At 38.6% G+C, this 21,400-nt stretch overlaps 3 protein-coding genes across 3 annotated transcripts; 1 reads left to right on the plus strand and 2 right to left on the minus strand.

Annotated features, from left to right (window-relative positions):
• The first annotated feature begins 464 nt into the window (after window positions 1–464).
• LOC310941467 (calcium uniporter regulatory subunit MCUb, mitochondrial-like) lies at window positions 465–6,808 on the plus strand. Its single transcript, XM_083906647.1, has 9 exons — window positions 465–595; window positions 1,409–1,460; window positions 2,334–2,501; window positions 3,401–3,505; window positions 4,323–4,480; window positions 5,126–5,232; window positions 5,568–5,664; window positions 5,752–5,868; window positions 6,585–6,808. The coding sequence occupies exons 1-9, from the start codon at window positions 521–523 to the stop codon at window positions 6,660–6,662; spliced, it is 957 nt and encodes a 318-aa protein (XP_083762773.1). The 5' UTR covers window positions 465–520; the 3' UTR covers window positions 6,663–6,808.
• A 451-nt stretch (window positions 6,809–7,259) lies between these two features.
• On the minus strand, window positions 7,260–9,191 carry LOC310941552 (ATP-binding cassette sub-family G member 4-like; the record flags this gene model as incomplete). Its single annotated transcript, XM_083906739.1, has 1 exon — window positions 7,260–9,191. The coding sequence occupies one exon, from the start codon at window positions 9,189–9,191 to the stop codon at window positions 7,260–7,262; it is 1,932 nt and encodes a 643-aa protein (XP_083762865.1).
• A 1,313-nt stretch (window positions 9,192–10,504) lies between these two features.
• On the minus strand, window positions 10,505–18,132 carry cfi (complement factor I; the record flags this gene model as incomplete). Its single annotated transcript, XM_083906740.1, has 17 exons — window positions 10,505–10,573; window positions 11,756–11,904; window positions 11,982–12,083; window positions 13,218–13,393; window positions 13,482–13,586; window positions 13,846–13,949; window positions 14,626–14,768; window positions 14,885–14,905; window positions 14,988–15,020; window positions 15,351–15,476; window positions 15,553–15,660; window positions 15,759–15,958; window positions 16,494–16,659; window positions 16,758–16,821; window positions 16,909–17,086; window positions 17,184–17,368; window positions 18,079–18,132. The coding sequence occupies 17 exons, from the start codon at window positions 18,130–18,132 to the stop codon at window positions 10,505–10,507; spliced, it is 1,983 nt and encodes a 660-aa protein (XP_083762866.1).
• Between the last annotated feature and the right edge of the window lie 3,268 nt (window positions 18,133–21,400).

Genomic DNA, 21,400 nt, shown 5'->3' on the forward strand with positions numbered 1-21,400 from the left:
AGCATAGTTGGCTAAGTTTTTTTGGTAATTGTGATATCTGGCTAACTTTATCAATGTGTTTGCTAAAACACGTTTTCTTGTTTTCCGAAAACGTTCAAATATGACTTAGCCTAACAATATGTATATATACATACATATATATGTATATATATTATGAAAATGTAGTTTTTTTTCTAACTTATATTGCTTTTTAAAGCTACTTTCTGGTTGAAAATGATAGAGTTATCTTCACACACACAGAGTATCCAACTCTCTTGACCAAAAAAAGTATAGTTACTACACATTTATGTACTAATTATAAAGGAATCCAATGTATATATTTACAGAGAACTAATACAATTGTGTTTTGGTACTCGTGCGGTCAGGTAAGAGTTAACTCCACTCTCGTCTTCCGGCCAGGAAACCTGTTTGCACTCGCCTCTCTGACATTCCTGCTTGTGAAAAAGTTTTTTTTTACGACACACGAGAGTGTGGGAGCATTTCAGCATTTTCAGCCCTCGGCTGCAGCTCGGGATCCATCATGTTTGTCTCCAGATCCGTCTGCAGGTTCGGTTTCTGTTGCTCTCGACTCAAAACGCACGCCGGAATCTACACAGTGAGTTTAACTTTATGTGACTGTGAATTTGCAGAAGTCTGAATTAAGTACATGAGTACATGTGCAGTAACAAATGAGAGGTATTGTGTAACAGCAGACAAAGAAACATCAGGAACTTGTCTTTAAAAGTTTGATTGTTCTGCAAGTAACTGACTTCCTCAAGTCTTGTAACAGCTGCCAATATTACAACTATACTCATGGTACGTCGTTTTATTCCACTGGATAAAAGAAGAACTTTCTGGATCTGTGTAGAACTTATAGCTGTTAACCATCATATCTGGATGTTGACTACGACTCAACCTTGTGACATTTATGTTGCAGCCAAATCCATAATCTGGATGTTAGAGAGTCTGATCGTCCACACACGGAGCTGAGAGCAGAGTTTTGACCCAGATATGAGGCTTTTCTTTAACTGTTTTGAGAGACGCCGTGAGTTGTTCGATTAAATGGGAACATAGTCGGGCGATCACCGACCCGTTACTAAAAATTCAGATTGATCCGTCCAAAACTGCGGACAGGAAGTAGATAAAAGTGGAACAAACTTATGCCGACGACAACAAAAACTTAACCTACACTTTGCCATATTTACCTATGTTACCCAAACAACATTCAGATTGATGTGTAAAAAGAAACATAGACAGGAAGTGGCTACATTTTTTAAAAACGTAATATTCCCAAAAAAATGTTTAAAAGAGGGAGCGGCTTATAGAACTGACATCACGGCAAAACTGCAAAAAAACAAACAAAACAGCTGTTTATTGAGCAAATATTGACACTTGGTGTGAACGGTTGCTGTTTGTTTTTGTGTCTCAGCCCAGTTCTGTCTGGATTCTTTCTCACTACAGCAGTCGACCGATATCAAAAGGTAAATAAACTTTCTCAACTTCGACTAAAAGTGAAATAAACTTCACAAAATGTATCCGACCGTTGGTAATGATCAAAATAACTTAGTGATGTTTCGGTAATCTTTAATACACCAGTTTGTAGAACCTGAATTTGTATTTTCAATGCTAAAATATAGCGGCTACTGTTATTATTCCGCTGTTTTTGCGGTTGTTTATGAGGCTCTATAGCGCCCCCCCCCCCCCCACTGAGGTGAAAAGCAAGCCCCAGAAAATTAAGTTGCACCGAGTTTCCCGAAAATTGGTGGGAACATGTCACAGTCCAGGACGAAGCAAAAAGTCAATCAGGACCATGGGCTGAACTCAACAGGAAGTTAGCCATTCTGAATTTTGGCGTCCATCTTAGCGGGAAAAAAAGTTACAAAAAGTTTTTTGCAGAATCAAAAGGGCGTGGCCACGGCAACCATCGGAAGTTTGGCGAATTTTGACCATTCGCCACAAAACGAACTAACGCTGAACACGTTTACGGACATTAATTTGACTCAACAGGAAGCGTAGACACCATTTCGCCACGAAACAGGAAGTGCCCCGTAACTTGGTCGTACATTGACCGTTATGCTCGAAACTTAATTTGTAAGACCAGAGGCCTGCCCTGAACATGTCTGCAAGCCATGACCTGCACACAGGAAGTTGGTCACCCAAAACCGGAAGTGCCCTGTTACTTGTTCAAATGTTCAAATTTACCATTTTACAAGAAAACTGAAAAAATATTAAAACACTTACAGAAAAATTAGTTTCAGTGGTTGAATGTTATACTTGACTAATAATTGAAATAATTTTTGAATTTTTGAATTTTTGAAAGATTTCTGAAATACTTACGTTTTCTCCGTTTCCAGATGTTTCCATTCGGTACAGCTTCGGACGCCCGGTCCTCTCCGTGCGTCTCCCTGCAGGTCACGAGGGTCGCTTCACTCTGACGCCAATGTTGACCACGGTGGGCGACCTGCTGCGAGACATCGCCGCCAAAGACGGCGGCGTTCACTCGGCCGTCCTGCTCAACGGAGGTGACGCACAACTTCACTTAGGAAGAGCACACCTTTAAACACACACTCATCTGATAAAGACCACACCTTTAAACACACACACTTCATATTAAAAAAAACAAGCTAAATGTAGTTTCTAAGACTGTCCTAACTAAGATAAGATTGTCCTAACTAAGATAAGGCACTTGTATGCCTTTTATCATATTATATCTTTATTTAGTTTTTTTTTAATTCTTCAAATTCTTTGAGAATTTAATTTAAAAAAATTTTTTACAGCCAAAATATTTGCATAATTTTTTTTTTTGCAGACTGCAAATCATGTTTCGGCATGTGGCGCCACCTACCGCCGTCTACCAATCATTGCAGTCAGTAGAGTCTCAGCTGCCGAGCAACCACGGGGTTGCCAGTTACGTCAGAAAACGAAACCTAAAAGACCTTGGCGTTTTGAATTTGAATGTAGTAACAGTTTTTGGCCACATTCTTACATATGACGCCTTTAAATAATTGTTTTTCTCATTCAAACAAAATGAAAGAAAAATCAGAAAAATTTCTAAATTGTCAATCTTCCCCCAAAACTGCCAATGACTGTTTTTTTTATGTCAAAAATAATTCCAAATAAATAATTATAATTTTTTAAAGTTTCCTCTTTCTGGAATTTCCATAATTGGGTTAGAAAGAAAAAAAACCCTTGTGTTAAATAAAGTTTTCAACTTCCTTCAAATTAAACTTTTAATGGTCAACAAATTTTCTCATGCTCCAAAATATCTTAATTCTCTGTCACTGTCCACAATATATACTCACTTTCAACTCGTGTCCTCATTTCGTAGAATGTCCTCACGAACGCCCGAATTTCAGGCGGTCCCCACGAGGGCAGCAGAACAGGAATGAAGAATAGTAAAACTTTCTTTTTCTCTCCTCAGATGGACAGCGAATCTCCTCCTGCACGTTCATGGAAACGGTTTTAAATAAAGAGTTCCAGCTCGTCATCAATGACGTCGCGCACAACGTTCGTTCTTTTGGACAAGGTATAAACCTGTGTGCGCCTCTAGGGGGCAGCATCCGCCCTTCACACATTATTTTATGTGAATATATGAAGATTTGAAAAAAATAATAACACTGTCAAATCAAAAATGACTGAGAATAAAGTAATTTTATGGGAAATTCGAAATTATTTTTTTTTATTTTAAAAATTCAATCTCACAATATTACAACTTTATTTTGTTTTATTGACTTTTAAAAAAGATAATATATTTATTTAATTTAATAAGATAATTTTGTAATATTAATGCTAATATTAGGATTAGAATATCTAATTTTTTTGCGCAAATTTTTTTTGACGCAAATTTTTTTTTCTTCATTTTGTAGTACTACAACATTTGTCTAGTATTATTGACTAAATTCTCATACTATGATTTTTTTTCCTTTGTAATATTACCATCTTATTTTTGTATTATTACCTTTTTCTTGCAATATTAATACCTTATTCTCATTACTGTGGATTTTTTCTTGTAATATTTGCAAGTTTTTCCTCACAATATGACAACTTTATGGTGTAATATTACTACTTTCTTCATTACGAGGATTTTTCCTTGTAATATTAAGACTTTAAAAAAATAAATTAAGAAATTAAAAACTAATTTAGTTAAGATTTTTGGAGATTTTTTGCGCAAATTCTGATTTTTTTCTTGTAATGTCACACCTTTATTTTGTAATATTACAACCTTTTTTTGTATTATTGACTTTTCCTTGTATTATTCCTGCAATACTACAACTTGCTTCTTGAATATTCTCTTAAATATATATATTTCTTAATTCTAAAGTGCTGTATTGTGCGATAACCAGGTCCGTCTCACGAGCACGTGTCCGGCATGGACGACGTGAAATACGCGGTCAGACTCCTTCACGCGGCTCTGGCTCTTCCTCAGCGACAGCACAGCAAACACTCGGAGCTGCTGATGCAGCAGGAGAAGCTGAAGGAGCAGCTGAAGCCTCTGGAGACGGTAAAACACGTCACACAACAACACGCCAATCACCTGCGAGGACACGGAGAGTTCGGTCAGTAAGGGACCGGATCAAAAAGCAACAGTTCAGTAGGGGTCGACAAAATTATGTTCAAATGATATCAGGATATACCATTATGAATAAAAGTGTTTTGGTGTGGAACTTTATATTCATATACAGTATATAGTGTGTATATCAATAAAATGTCAAAATTAATAATACAAGAAAAATTTCAAATTTTACGAAAAAATAAGGGGACGAGAAAAAATTTGCGCAACAAATCTGATATTACAAGAAACAAAATTGTTGTACGAGAATAAAGTGTTAATATTACAAGAAAGAAGCGTTAACGAGAATAAAGTCATTAATACAAGAAAAATGCCAAATTTTCCAAAATATTTCCAAAACAAATTTTCCAATTTTTTTTCTTTAGTCTTAATTGAAAAAATAAATGTGATTAAATACTCGAAAAAAAAATCATTTTTTTTTTGCGCAAAAAGTATTAGTATTACTTAATATTATCAAGTTTTCCAAAAATAAATTTGTGATATTAGTAGAAAGAAATCATAATTTGCACAAAAAAACATATACATATACATAAACATATATAGTAAATGACTGTATTTATGTGTGTGTGTTTATAGGTGAAAGTCCAGATGGCGAAGGACGCCCACTCAAAAGCGTCCATGTTGGGGTGGGCGGGGCTTGCCTACCTGTCACTGCAGGGCGGCTTCCTGGGTTATCTCACCTGGTAATGCACTTCTTCTACTTTACCCTCATCTTAACAAAAATGTTGTAACCTTTAATCTTAAAACCTAAACCTAATATCAGGTCTTAATCCCTATGGGTGACATGTTCTTGTTGGTCCTCACAAAGACACACAGACAAGAACACACACACACACATCGAAGACGCCATACACACGAATATGTCGGAGTTATTTGGCCATCATGAAGAAAGAAAAAAAATAAAATGAACCATAAATTAAAATATTTTTTTTAATGTAATGCCACCCACAGGCCTGGCATAGGTACTACACTACTAACGGGAAACGTTTTGAAAAATGTCAGATTTTCTGTGTGTCAGGTATGTGTTTGAGTGGGACACCATGGAGCCAGTCACCTACTTCATCACCTACACCACCAGCATGATCTTCTTCGCCTACTACATGCTCACACGACAGGTAAACAACCCTGTTCCTGTCTTTGTTTGTTTGTTTATGACACGTTTATGTGACTCTCTCTCACCGTGTGTGTGTGTGTGTGTGTAGGATTTCACCTGTCCGGACGTACGCGATCGCCAGTTCCTTCACTTCTTTTACCGTAAAGCGTCTGATCGGAAGTTTGACGTCGACAAATACAACGAGCTCAGAAACAAACTGGCACAGGTGACACACACACACACACACACATTCTTGTACTTGCTGCATACTGAGGACCGGGCGAATGTGCTGACAAAGCGAGGACCAGCATTTCCACTATATAAATCAACACAATTATAAATATCTAATCCTTGAATGACATCTATTAAGAACTAATGGGTGCAGTACCATAAAATGTCTGCAGGTGGAGCCCCAGAGCTAAAAAGTGTGTGAAACACCAGGGCTGGAAAAACAGGTTTTTGTACCAAATTGAGGACTGATCTGTTAAAAACAGAGTATAGCACGTTTACAACTTAAGGAACTTATATACATATAAATATATATATATATATATACATACATATATGTGTACATACATATATAATAAGGATATATTTATATAGTGTATGTTGTATCCTTTATTTAGGTCCCATTGAGACACAAGGTCTCTTCTTGGTCATTATATACATGTATATATGTATATAATGTATACATATATACATACAATATATATTTTATATGTACGTATGTACACATACACACATACATATGAATTATGTATATATAATAGTGGTCATTTAAGTAGTACAACTACGTTGGTTCAACATCATGCGTGAATATGAATGTAGTTAGCTTAGCATTAGCCTCACAGGCATAGTCAACTCTTGTTTATATAAAAACAGAAATAACTGGAGATGAAATATATACATTAAAAATGTGTGTGTGTGTGTGTGTGTGTGTAGGTGGACGACGACCTGCAGAAGTTGAGAAGTGCCATCCGTCTGCAGCAGCCGGTCATCAAGGTTCAAAATGTTTCCTGAGAGTATTTTTTTGTAAAAGTTATCCTTTTGTGTTTTGTTTAAAAAATAAATTAAAAATACATTTTAAAAAGTATTTTTTATTTTTATTTTTTTTCATTTTTTATAAACGGTTTGTGAAAAGTTTTTGTCAGGATGATGTTACACTTTAGATCGTAAAAACCAATTCAAACACTGTATATCATAGTAAATATAAAGTTATGTCAAGACAAAATAAATACATAAATGTGTAAAAAAAAAAATGGAATTTGATGCAGGCGGCTAAGGGCAGCCGGTGTTAGCAGGGCGACCAAAGCCTGTACTAGGAGCTTGGTAGCCCGTTGGGTTTGGTACGGCACGATTTTTCTTATTCCGAATAGCCCAAAGCGACGTCACCGGGGCGACGGAGGCAACGTGATCCGTGAACGTCAACTGGTCGTCAATCATGACACCCAAGATTCTCGCCATCTTGGAAGGAGCCAGAGATCGCTAGGTATGTGCTAGCACTAGATATGTGTCCCAGTTGGAAAGAATACTGAGCACAACAGCACAACGCTTGGATGACTTGCATGAATGTGACGTCGATCGGGGTCCATCAGGATCAAGATTGCCTCTTGGACGTTAGCGCTCTAGCTTGACTTTGTAGCGCAGGACCAGGTAAGTCGTCACTCTGAGGATCAGGAAGAAAATCCCCAGCACTATGAAATCCACGTACAGCTTGGCGTCCTCCATGTCCAGCAGCTGCAGGACCTCTTCCGGCCTTTGGAAGATACACACCGGGTCCGGACACTGCAGCTCGGTGCGGTTCATACCGTAGATCGACAGGACCACCCCTTCGAAGCCGTACCTGATGTAGGACACGTAGGAGGTCCACTGCAGGTATATGGGAATGGTGTCAAAGTTGACAAAGAAGCCGGAGAAGAGGAGCATCGGTATCGCCGTCACTGGACCCAAAAACGTCGCCACCTGCAGAGACGTGGACACGGCGCCTATGAGGAGACCGACAGACTGAGCCACCACGACTATGGCCGTGGACAAGGCCAAGAACAGTAGGTAGCGAACAGCTTCCGGTGGCTGCTCAGTCATCCAGTACACGATACTGCAGTACATGACCGGACAAATCACCTGGAACGGTATGTCAGCCATAGTTTTGGCCAAGTAATAGGCCTTCAGACTGTACCAGTAGTTCAGATGTTCCCTGACGAGCACTGGCATCTCCATAGGGAAGGTGAGGACGGTGGGCATCATGGCGGCAAACATGAGGAAGAGCATGGAGAAGAAGAGGAAGCCAGCGTTGGTGAAGACCTTCTTGGCATCGTTTCCAATTTTCAGATACAGCAAGCCAATAAGTGCTCCGATAATAAGATGGGACATGATCCGAAAGTGGGTCAGAACCATGTCCCTGCACGTTGTCACCAAGTTCCTCTTTAAGAGGATCCAGAACTGCGTCAACGTGTTGGTGGCGAACGTACGATTCTCCGGGTTCCTTTTGTCGCTGCGGTGCTGAGAGTTGGGCGAACGGTCTCTTCTGGAGATCTCGTTTCCTTTGCCGTCCCTGGAGCACAGTCCGCCCTTGACCGCCTCGAAGAGGATCGGATTCATGTCGCCGTACTCGCCGGACACCACCTCGATGATGAAGTCGGCCGGGTTGTGATACTTCGGGCAGTCCAGGCCCACGTTCCTCAGAAAGGGGATGAGGTAAGGGACCGTGCCCGTGTACACGCACTGACCCTGGCTCAGGATGTACAGCTTGTCGAACATCTCGAAGAGCTTGGCACTGGGCTGGTGGATGGTGCAGATGATCGTCCGTCCGCCCTTCGCCAGAGACTTCATAAGAGACACCACGTGGTAGCTGGACATGCTGTCCAGACCGCTGGTGGGCTCGTCAAAGAACATGACCGGCGGGTTGTTGACCAGCTCCTGGGCGATGGCGAGCCTTTTGCGCTGACCTCCGGAGAGACAGTTGGTGCGCGTCTGAGCGCACTCCTCGAGATTCAGCGCCATCAGGATCTCTTTCACCAGCGCCTTTTTGACCTTTACGCTCTCGTTCAGCTTCAGGTTGGCCGACGCCATCATGATCTCCTTCGTCGTGAGGTGCGCCACCAACATGTCGTCCTGCATGATGTAGCAGGACATTTTCCTGAAGGTCTGCTTGTCGCGCGGGTGTCCGTTCACGAGGATCTGACCCTTCATGCCCGTCTGCCTGTATCCCGCCAAAATATTCATCAGACTGGATTTCCCGGCTCCAGAGGGCCCCAAGATGCCGTTCAGCTCCCTGCTTCGGAATTTTCCCGACAGACACTTGAGGAGGGTTTTTTGACGTCTCTTCCTCCACCAGGGGCCCTCGTGGACGGTGTAGGAAAGGTCGTTGAACTCCAGTTCCACAGCAGAGCGACGTGGGAGGTGGGAGAAGCGGTGGACCTCAGTCATGGGGTTTTTCAATTTTTTGGTGTGTTTGAGCTCTGGTCCCCCCCCCTTTGGCGTCCCAAAGGTGGTCATTTCCATTTGGATTTGGAGGGAGTCCGACCCCTCTGGCTGCTCGGTCACACTCATACTCAAAGGCCTGCAAAGGAGGACACACACAAGTTCTTAGTTAGACTTTGATCAGTCGACATTTCAACATTTGAACATTTACAATGATGGCACTTTTCCATTCCACAGTTCCAGCACAGCTCTGCGTTTTTTTAATTTCCCATCAGTGATATTATCTGGTCCCAAATTCTACTTATAGTCCAAAAATCTACTTATAGTCCTAAATTCTACTTATACTTCAAAAATCTACTTATAGTCCCAAAATCTACTTATAGTCGCAACATCTACTTATAGTCCCAAATTCTACTTATAGTCCCAAAATCTACTTATAGTCCTAAATTCTACTTATACTTCAAAAATCAACTTAAAGTCCTAAATTCTACTTATACTTCAAAAATGTACTTATAGTCCCAAAATCTACTTAAAGTCCCAAATTCTACTTATACTTCAAAAATCTACTTATAGCTCCAAAATCTACTTATAGTCCCAAATTCTACTTATAGTCCCAAAATCTACTTATAGTCTCAACATCTACTTTAAGTACCAAATTCTACTTATAGTCCCAACATCTACTTAAAGTCCCAAATTCTACTTATAGCTCCAAATTCTACTTATAGCTCCAAAATCTATTTATAGTCCCAAAATCTATTTATAATCCCAAATTCAACGTATATTTCCAAAATCTATTTATAGTTCAAAAATCTACAATCTACTAATCCCAAATTCAGAGTTAGAGCTGTATAACGGAAACGTGAGTCTTTTGCCTTTGTAGGCAACGGTGACATCTAGTGGTGATACTTCCTTCTTCAGTTAACTACGGTGGCCTTGACTTACCAGAAAGGATATAAATAACTCTTCTTTTTTCAAATCATTTCCGAGAGGTGTAATGCTGAGTTCTTTATCAGTCTGAAATCCCTCAAACCTCTTCTTCTTCTTCTTCTTGTACAGATTCTTAGGTCCAGTCCAGTTCCAGCTAACGTACTAAAGACCTCTTCTCTTCCCTAACAACTGGCAGACATAGTGACAGGTGTCACGCTGTTCTCCACACTTCTCAACCACTCTTACCTTTAAGGCTGATGAAAGACATTCTTCCTTTCAAGTTCCTCCAAAGCGTAGAATGCACACTCCAGCGGCTAATATTCGTCTATTCAATCAATCAAACTTTATTTATTATACGGCACATTTCATACAAGTCAAAGTGCTTCGCAAGAATAAAAACACAATATTTCAAACTTCTTTCACCAATTTAGTGATTGATCTTTCTAAAAAACAACAAAAAAAAAAAAACGCTCGATCTACCGACGCCTGATCCGGTCCGTATTTTGGTGACAACATCAGGAGTTGAACCTGGTCACTGCTGCCCAACCCGTGTGACCCCTGATCCAGTCAAAGAAATAAGCCACCTGTCAGAAATAAAAGAATAAAACAGAATTAATATACACTTGTACATATACATATATATATATATGTATATATATATATATATATATATTTATATTTATATTTATATATGTATGTAATTAATCTATACTTATATTGCATCTAGACATAGTTATATTTCTCTTTAATTAGTGTATACATATATAGTTTTATAAATACTGTTTACAGATATGCTTATATATTTTATGTGTATATTAGTACCCTTTATTACAAATACTATTACATATACCATTATAAATTTGAAAAAAATATTTTTTACAAAAAATATTTTTTGTATATACACCAGAAATATACATATATATGTTTGTGCAATTGTGTGATATATGTGTATACCTTATACATATTATATGTATATATAATATATAGATATATTATATAAAAATATATACAAGTATTTTTCCTTTTTTATAGTGTATACATATACAGTAATATAGATACATTTTGGCACAGATGTATAAATACTGTATATAGATAATATTTCTTTTTATACAGTATACATATACCATAATAAATTTGGCATACTTAAAAAAAACATTTTTTTGTATATACACCAGAAATATACATATATATGTTTGTGCAATTGTGTGATATATATACCTTATACATGTATATATAATATATATATATATTATATAAAAATATATACAAGTATTTTTCCTTTTTTATAGTGTATACATATACAGTAATATAAATACATTTTGGCACAGATGTATAAATACTGTATATAGATAATATTTCTTTTTATACAGTATACATATACCATAATAAATTTGGCATACTTAAAAAATATATTTGTTTGTATATACACCAGAAATATACATATATATGTTCGTGCAATTGTGTAATATATATACCTTATACATGTATATATATAATATATATATATTATATAAAAATATATACAAGTATTTTTCCTTTTTTATAGTGTAAACATATACAGTAATATAAGTACTTTTTGGCACAGATGTATAAATACTGTATATAGATAATATTTCTTCTTTTTATACAGTATACATATTCAATTGTATAAATACTGTATATACAGTAGATTTTATTTGTATATCGGTATACTTTGCAAACATACGTAGTAACAGACGTACACACACGTTTCTCTTTACATATATATACACGATGTTTTTAGTTACCTGCGTATAAACTCCCGGTGAGCCCGCCTGACCACATTCGTCTCCCCAGCTGACGATGCCCCACAGGTAGGACACGCCATGTTCGTCCTCACAGACCAGCGGACCGCCGCTGTCCCCCTGACACGAGTCCACGCTCCCGTCCAGATCACCTGCAGTCGCACGTTACGCGGTTTTACGTTAAACGTCTATAAACGCAGCGTTCTGTGAGAATCGCTTCCACACTCACCCGCACACATCATTCCCGGTTTAAAGCGATCTTTGTAGAATCTCTGACAGTCGCCGATGATGGAGACGTTCGCCCAGAGCAGCACCTGAGCGGCTCGGCCGCCTGAACACAAGACGTCAAGTTGTTAAGTTACTCGAAAAAAAATTTTTTTTAATTAATATTTGGGAAAAAGTTTTGGTTTGATGTTTCTCTCCGTATTTGAACTTTTTACAAAAAAAAAAAACGTACATTTTTTTGTACTAGTATGACGAAATTTTTTTAACCATATGTTGTAGTAACAAAAATATGGTACCATGTTCACAAATGTTTTTACTAATATAACAAGAAATTACTATAATTAGGGAATTTTACGATAAAATTTTTTTTTTTTTAAACCAATATAAGAAATAACTTGCATTTTCAAAAATGCTGTTCTTACAAAAACATGTAACTATGTTTAAAAAAATGTAACAATTATTTCCATTTTTGATCCAAAAATATTTTTTGTTACAGAAATATACTATAATTAAGGGATTATTACTACTAAACACGCAAAAATACGACTTATATGAACAAAACAATAACAAATGTAAAAAATAACCCTAACCCTATGTGTACGATGTTAATTTGTTTACTAATATTATAAGAAATGACTTGCATTTCAAATAAAATATATGTTACAAAACACGATCAAAGACATTTAAAAAGAAAACATATATATAATTAAAAAATGATAACTACAAATCAATATTGTCGTTAAAAAAAACTGTTAGTATGTTAACACAAGCATCAAAAAATTACATTTATACTATATTAATTATTATATTAATAAATAATTATATTATAATATTATATGTTGATAGAAAGCCCGATCAAAAAAATGCACCAAATTTTCCCTTTTTTTACAAATACATTTGTCACAAAAATATGCTATAATTAAAAAATTATACCTACAAATCAAATGTTAGTAGATTAACACAAGCATCAAAAATTTACATTTATACTTTATTAATTATTATATTAATAATTCATTATATTAAAATATTATAAGATGGTATATGTTGTGTATGTAAAAAAATGCACCAAATTTTCACCTTTTTGTAAAAAAAAAAATATAATTTTTTTTTTGCTATAAATAAAAAATTATAACTATAATTCAGAATTTTTTTTTTTTAGTATGTTGACACAAACGTGACTTTTTTTACAAACAGTTTCTTGTGAATAAAGTATCATTGTTATTGTGGTAAATGTACGTACTGGCAGTGCGTCCCCACCCCGAGATGCTGCAGGTGTGGTTGGGCTGGAAAAGCTGCACGGACCAGGGAACGCAGACGGCGCTGATGGCCGGGTTCTCCGTGAAGCAGTAATCCTTGAAAGGAAGGTTCTTCATCTTCACCAGCGCGATGTCGTTCTCGTAGGTGCTAGGGTTGTATCTGCGTTTCAAAAAAAGTATTATTTTTTTTGCTCACTTTGCTAGCGTCGAATCTGTGGACGAAGAAACGCGACAAAAAAGGGTCGTACTTTGGGTGGATGATGATGTTCTCGACGGGAACGATGTCCGTCGTGTCTTGAACCCCGAACTTTTTCCAGAGAGAAAACTTGATCTTGAACACAAGCGGCTTTGGTCTGCAACAGAGGAGAGAGGGAAGCTAATGCTAGCTCGTCAAACTTATTAAACAATGGCGCCAAATCTGTCGTGAATCTGCCGTGAATCTGATCTGAAACTCGTTAAAAACGTCGCAGAAAAATATGTTTCAGACGTTAGCAAAAATATACTCAACAAATGTATATAAACAAATGCACTTGCCGACACGAACGTTAATCGCGTAAATCGAGAATCGGTCAAATGTCGGGGAACAGCTACCGCTAATATCTTTCGTCGTACCTGACGCAGTGCGCGGCCGTGATTACCCAGCAGCCCCCGATGTACGCTCCTCCACAGTCGATCTTCCGATATTCCTGAATAGCAACCTGCCACTGGATCTGAGTCTGCACGCACACACACACACACACATGAACGTCACTTACAAATTACGCTAAAATATTAGCTCCTTTGATTTCCGCTCAAATGTCGTAAAGGCGGAGCTTTGAAGGTAACTTTCGTGATTTAAAAACCCCGTTAAGTTGCCAAACAACACAAATTGGTGTTTAGGGGGCGGAGCTTATATCGATCGAAGACGTCGGCATTGACTTTTGGTAGTTGTGTTAAGCCCCGCCCCCTACACTAGAGGATAACTGGCCAGATTTCGGCCCCCGATCTGGCCCTTTCTGACAATTTTTTTTTACTATAAGAAGAAATGACTCGCAGTATACATTTTTATATTATATATAGCTACAAAAAAGTAACTTTTTCAAAACAATTTTTAAGAAAGTAATTTTGTGATACAAAATATTATACCATGATTAAGAAATGCTAACTACAAAACAATAGTGTAGTTAGCATTTTGTTTTTTACGATGTCAACAAAATGTGACTTATGTGATCAAAACAACTGGCAACATTTGTTCCAATTTAAAAAAAAAAATACATTATACACGTTTTTATTTATTTATTTTAACTATATGTTGTATACATTTTTTTGTTTTTGGGCATTTTTTCGCTAAATTTGTGTCGACTTAAAAACCACACATTTGAACCACGGCCATCACGTTTGTGAGCGACTGACCGGTTTCGCCGGGAGACCTCCCACCACCCGCTTCACTCGGCCGCCTGACACTCGCTCCTCCACGTTGTCCTCGTCCACCGTGGTGGCGTTAGGAATCCCACACTGTATCCTGGACTCCATCCGAACCCTGTCCATTCTGACTTCTACACACACACAGACAGACACACACACACACACACACAGACACACACACACACACATCAATCACTGTTGTGGTTCAGATTTAAGTCGGGGTGGTGGTGGCTGGATTATGACGTACCTTCTCTCGGCGAGATGTATTCTGAAAATAACAATAAAAATAAAGAAATATGAATGTCATGATTACATCATCATCATCATCATCATCATCATCATCATCATACCTGGCGTCGTGAGTCGTCTCAGTTGTGTCCCTCCTTCAGTGGAAAAACAGAAACGCTGGTTATAACGGAACAGAAAACGTCATGTTTTCTTCTCCCACAGCAAACCCCATAGAGAAAATCACTGATTTTAGCTCATAGGGACACAGGAGCTGCTGGTCTACTGCTGCCTCGTGTGGTCACTTTGTGTCACTGAGGTCAATCTGAATGAAGGGTTTTAAATGCCGAATTGACAAAATAAGACATTCGAACTTAGTGACGGAGGCGGCAGTGGATCGACGGCTCCTGTGTGCTGTGAGGTTAAAATCATTGGTTTTCTCTATGGGGTTTGGTGTGGCAAACGTGTAATGTCTACTATAATCTCACCGTTTTTCTTCCGATCGTGTTTGACCAATTCGTCCTCGCCGTCCAGACAGTCCACCTGTCCGTCACGGAGCGCGTCGCTGTGGACACACGCACCCGTCTTGCAGCGGAACGCTCCATTCCTGCAACCTGACGCACACATTTACCGTAAGTGATTCACACACATTGCGCGTTAGCGCACGTTCGAGTGCGTGCGTGTGTTTACTTTTGCAGCACATTTCGTCGCTGCGGTCGCCGCAGTCGTCCACGCCGTCACACGTCCTGTTCGCCGCCACATGTTTGCCGTTAGCGCAGGTGAAGCCACAGTCTGACTCTGAAACACAACAACAAAGGGGCGGAGTCTCGCGTCGTCATGGCTACGCAACACGCGATAAACAAACGGAACAGAAACCGAAGTCGACGGACTCTCACCTGGACGCGCCTGCGACGAGTCGTAACAAGTCACCGCGGCGACCATTTGGCCGACCGTGTCCTTGTTGGAGATCTCACACTCGGCCAGGGAATACTCGTAACCGTGGCAACGGAAGCTAACGCAGCTGCCGGGCAACGGCTCGTTGCGATCTTTGGTTGCCAGGGAAGCGAACAAGACTTGATCAGCTGTTGCGGCGCCGCTGGACAAAACAAGGACAACAATTGTTATTAGCATGTTGTGCGACCATTAACGGCGACTCGTCAACTTAAACGTCACATCAAGCGTCGCCGTTGACGTTTAGCTCGCGTTATAAGACTTTCCGAACTTTAACGCAAGCCTCGGCCAATCACGTCATAATTACTACTAGCTAGTGCTAACAAGCTAGCTAGAACACAACATACCCCAAACACGAAATTTCACGTTAGCATCACTTTAGCGACATTAACTCTTCTCGCTATGTAGTTAGCCATAGCACACGCAGCTTTGCTAACCTCCGAACCTGCCGTACGTACGTTTACGAGTATTCGTAAACACATTCAAACAAACACAACACAATCAAATAGAAATATATGATCATAACATATATATTTATTTTCAAATTCCTAAATTCCAAATTCCTAAAATGCGTCAGAAAGGTCGTCCTGCGTAAACATCTCTGCCAAAGCAAATCGGCTGTGGCGCCCCCTACAGTCAAAAGAAAAAACAAAAAAAAATTGAATAAAAAATTTGCTCACAGTTCATTTCCGTGCTCTTTACAGACGACGTTAGCGGCCGCCGTGTCCCACGTCTGCGCACAAACCAGAACGTCCTCGCCTCCCTGCGAACTCTTCGCGTCGGGGACGAAGACTCTGACCAATCCCGTGCCTGCGTCGATCGCACTCCTGAACTTTGGAGCGTTGTCTGCGCAAAGAGAGATCGCGTAACATTACGTCAAAACAACCGAGATATCGTAAATATCGTAAAATACTAACGCCAAAGGTGCTAAAACACATATTGACCTATGCAGTTTTCACTAAAGTGTGACATGATCGGTCTCTTCAGCCGACAGGACAGCGCCATCACCTGGAATTACAAAAAAAAAAAAAAAACAATTACAAAAACACAAAAATTGACAGCGGATATCAAATTTTCGTTCGTACGAGTTTGGACCTGACAGAACGAGCGATAGCTTCTGTTGTCGTGTCCACAAACTGGAGCCACGCCTTCGATGGAGCACATGTAGGGAAGTTTACAGGAGCACTCTCCTTCGAGGCAACGAAGCCACGGGGGACAAAACACCCGGTCACATGACGCGCGAGTCCTCGTGCAGGCAGGGGGCGACAGTGAGCTACGGAAACCGTACAAAACAACAACAAAGGAAGGTCAAAGACAACGTCAAGAATAACGCAGGTTATATCGGGACGAAGCAGACGACGACAACTTACTTCTCGTCCACGCACTCACGTGGACCCGGAGACTTCAGCGTTGTGTGGGCGGGGCTGGTGACTTCTGGGGGCGGGGCCGAGGTTGGGGGCGATGTCGGCGGCGGCGTAATCGGGATCTGTATTTTTTGTGGTTTCTGCGGTTTCTGCTCAAGCGTTGGCGGGTTGTCGTAATCCGATCTGTCCCACTGAAACAGCAGTTACCGATAAATCCTGTTAGGGTTAACTTTTTTTTTCTTTATCGTAAAGAGCTGAGCGGATGTGAATTTTGCAAATGAACAAAATCACCCGATTAGCAAACGTGAATTATATTTTGTGTGGAACATTTGCGAACAAATAGCTAATGCTAACATTAGCGTAATCATACTTGTTAGCTTTAATTCGGCTAACGTGGACAGATACAGTTAAACGTTACAAACAGTTTGGCGTGAGCTTTAGCTAACGTTGATTTCTGCCATTTTAGTGATATTTCATTTTATAATTTTCTTCTTATTAGCATTACTGTGCTAAGTTATTCTCTGTTTATTTGTTTTTTTTTTTCCAAAACCTTAGTTTTTTTACCTCAACTATTTAATTTGCTTCATTTTACTCACCAATATTAACGCAGACTCATCAACTTCAACGTAAAATCAAGTGTCGGGCGTTAGCTTGCAATTACGTCACACTTAAAAGCTAGTGCTAGCTAGCACTAGACATCCCAAACAGATGATGTGTGTTTTTCGAGGCTTTTCATGTGAGCATCACTTTAGCGACATTAGCACCTTTTGCTATGTAGTTAGCATAACACACAGCTTTGCTAACCTCAAAACGTATGTAACGTTTACGTGTATTTCTGCCGAACTGTGTTTATTTAGCGACAAACAAACAACACAAACAAAGAAACAAAGGTTTTACTCACGGCTTCAGAGTGAACGACGAGAAGAATAACAAGAGAAACTCCGACCGATCTCATGTTTCCTTCAGTCCGGCTTCTTCTTTTTAAACGGAAATATTTAAAAACATTTAAAACATATATTTTTTTATAAATTGACAGCTGCAGCTACAGACAGACGAGCTGTCCTTCTGTGATGGGAGGAGTCTAACTGACCACCTGATATGTCCTCCGTCCTGTGATGTCATCAATCAATACGTCAATCATTAGCTTGGTCTCGTCAGTGACAAATATACCAGGAAATGACTGATTTCATTAAAAACACACACACACACACACGCAGGGTTCATGTGGGCGTCTCTGTGGTCAGGACCGAAGGTCGTGGTCAGAAAAATTCACTCAATTTCCACAGTTTTCACCGTAAAAAACATATATTTTTTATTTATATTTATATTTTTTTTAAATATTCAGGGTTTTTCTGTCCACTGCAGGTCCTGATAAATCAATGTCTCAGTGTCCCGGTTAACCGGGGACGTTTGTCGATTTCACTCAAATTTTTTTTGGACTCTTCCGGTCACATTTAAGAGCAATGCATTCTGGGAAAGAGCTGCGTGAACCTCGGACGGGCGCGTTAATGATCGACTCTGTATCAATAAAAGACGATTTCAGAATCAATATGTGCTCAACACTCGTCCCCTGATGATGGGAAAACCAGGAGAAAAACTGATAACAGGCACTTCATGAAAGACTCGGCTCATAAAGTTTACGTCAGTTGTCTACGATATCTTTAAGAACATATTCACGTCTTTATCCGACTGCATTCTTTCTTTAAAGTCACGTAAAACAACGCAAGCAGAAAAGCAGAACAACGAGAGTCAAAGATGAAGTCGATTCATTTATTTGGTTTTCGTATCATCACCAGAGAGACTTCAGATCAACATCACATCAATAATAAATGAGACTTAAATATAAGCAAAGATCATATTGAACTAAAAAAACAAACATTTTTTTAGGAAACATGCGAAGAAAAATCACAACAAAACATTTTTTTTTTCGTCGGAATCGTACAAAGTTTCGCCTCCGATCGAACCACCCGAGTGTTATCGTTGTATGTATTGTCAACAGTGTTAGCCGCAACTAAGCTAGCTGGAGGTGAACGTGGCAATGGAAGATCGGAGTCTTATGGCTTTTGAAGTGAAACTGAACTGTGTTTCAAAATATCAGAGGTGCCGTAAGCGGTTAGCTTGTTTGTTCTCTCATTAAACTTTTATCAAAGGATCAAAATGTTATATAATTTCAGCTAAAATAACAGTTAATATGTTATATGCTAACACTGAGCTAAACTAAAGTGATTTTGTTAGCAACTGAAAACAACATTTATTAAATCTATTTTTGTTATTTAATTTAAGTAAACAAATTTTGTTTTGGGTTAGCTAAGAAAGAAAATAGCATTTAGTAGTTAGCTTTGACATTCTAAAAATGGGTTTCATTTTGTCAGCAACTTAATATCTTTTAAATTATGGGTAATAATAGTAAACTATTATTAATTATGATATTTCAGTGGCTGGACACCTCTATTAAATTATAGATATAATTCAATATATTATGTTAGCATTAGCTCAGAAAAAAATCCAAAACAGCTTCTTGATTTACATAAAATTTCATCAACAACAAAAAAGCATCCAGGTTTTTAGCAGCCTAACATTTTTGTTAGCATTTTAGCTTTAGCATGTATTTTTGGTTGGTTGTCAAAAATGAAAACACTTTAGGTGTTTGATTAAAATGGGTTAGCTTGTTTGGGTATTTCAGAATAAAGAACATTGGAAATTGCTTGTCTTTTTGTATTACAATCTTTCTTTTTAAAGGTAGATGTGACATTCTTTAAAATCTAAAAAAAGTGATATAGTTTATATAATAGTTTTTCAAATGTTGAGGAGTACCTCAATATTTATGTTTTTTCCATATTTTCCAAAAAACTGAAAAGGAATTTAAGTCCATATAAGTGGAATGTCTCGCATTACACATACATTTTACTGTGGAACATTCAGATTGCGGATTTTAAAAATGTGTATATGCGATTTACGGAAGAAAATAACAATCCAAAATTAGTATTTTTTCCATATTTCGTGCTCATTTGAAAACTCGAGTCGAGGAAACGAACATTTAATGACTCGCTGACAAACATCAACATTAAAAAAAAAAAAAAAGTATATTTTTCCTTCTGTGATACAAACAACGTACAGTAACATGCAAAGAAAATACAACAGAAAAAATATATTTATTTATAGCTGCAAGAGAAACTTTTTTTTTTTTACGGACGACCTCCAGGATTTTGGTGATAAGTTAGTTAATTTAGAACATATATATATATACACAGAGTATGCTAGGTGTTTTATTGTGAAGGGTCAGCCTGGAGTGGATTTATTAATATTATCTAATTAGCACCCAAGCACAAATGCTAGGCGCCAAAATGGCTCCGTGTTCGTTAGGGCTCTGTCGTCGTGTATAATTTGGTATTTTTTGTTGTATAAAGTTTGGAATTTCCAAAATTTTCCCAATTCCCCGTCTATATTGATGTGTCCATGTTGTAAACCCGAGTTCACCAGTCCGATATGAAGGCGCCATTTTGTGAGGCACAACCCATTAGCCTTAGTTAAAGCGTTATTGCACATGGGGTAAAGGGTAGGGTTAGGAGACTCGAAGTCCGATTCTCAATCTCTTTTAGTGCACTGTGGGCGTGGCTAGTAACCCTTTAACACCGAGCGTATTGCCAACGACGCGTTTTTTACGCAAGCGCATTTTGCGTCAACGTAGTCACGCAGCGGTTTGTGCCCTCGGGAAAAAAAAATCCCAACAGTTACTGAAAGCTGAGAAGTTGCACGTCAAATCCGTCGTGCGGTAATTACGGTAATTTCACTCGCGCCGTTTCAGGAAGCCGGCGAATCGGCGTCTTTGTCGCCCCGAGAGGAGAGCGTGGGAAGAATACGTGAACATAGTTTCCATTTATTCGAAGATCGCGATCGTGACGCCCCCTAATGGAGACACAAGGATTTTATTTCCTAATTTGCGGCCGATCAAACAAATTTTTTTTTTGTTCTGTCGTTGTTTCCTATTATTTCATTAGCTTAAGTTAACAGTTGATTTAGTATCACGGCGCTTATTGCGACGAATCCTTTAGAACAAAAACAAAAACTCCTGAATATCAATCGCATTTGGCGAATTAAACCATTTTGGAAGCGTCCGATTAAAACGCATAGACGTAAATAAAAGAGGAAATTACACTCAAAGGCACAAGATACACGCAAAAATAAACAAACAAAAAAAACACGACACACATAATTTGGTCTTT

The sequence above is a fragment of the Microchirus variegatus genome, assembly GCF_963457635.1.
Source record: "Microchirus variegatus genome assembly, chromosome: 20".
Classification (NCBI taxonomy): Eukaryota; Metazoa; Chordata; class Actinopteri; order Pleuronectiformes; family Soleidae; genus Microchirus; species Microchirus variegatus.

Excerpts from the sequence above, each read along its gene's own strand:
- LOC310941467 (XM_083906647.1), top strand. The coding sequence starts at position 521 with ATGTTTGTCTCCAGATCCGTCTGCAGGTTCGGTTTCTGTTGCTCTCGA. Across the intron at positions 2,502-3,400 it reads GGCCGTCCTGCTCAACGGAG|ATGGACAGCGAATCTCCTCC; the intron begins GTGACGCACAAC and ends TTCTCTCCTCAG. Across the intron at positions 5,233-5,567 it reads TTCCTGGGTTATCTCACCTG|GTATGTGTTTGAGTGGGACA; the intron begins GTAATGCACTTC and ends TCTGTGTGTCAG.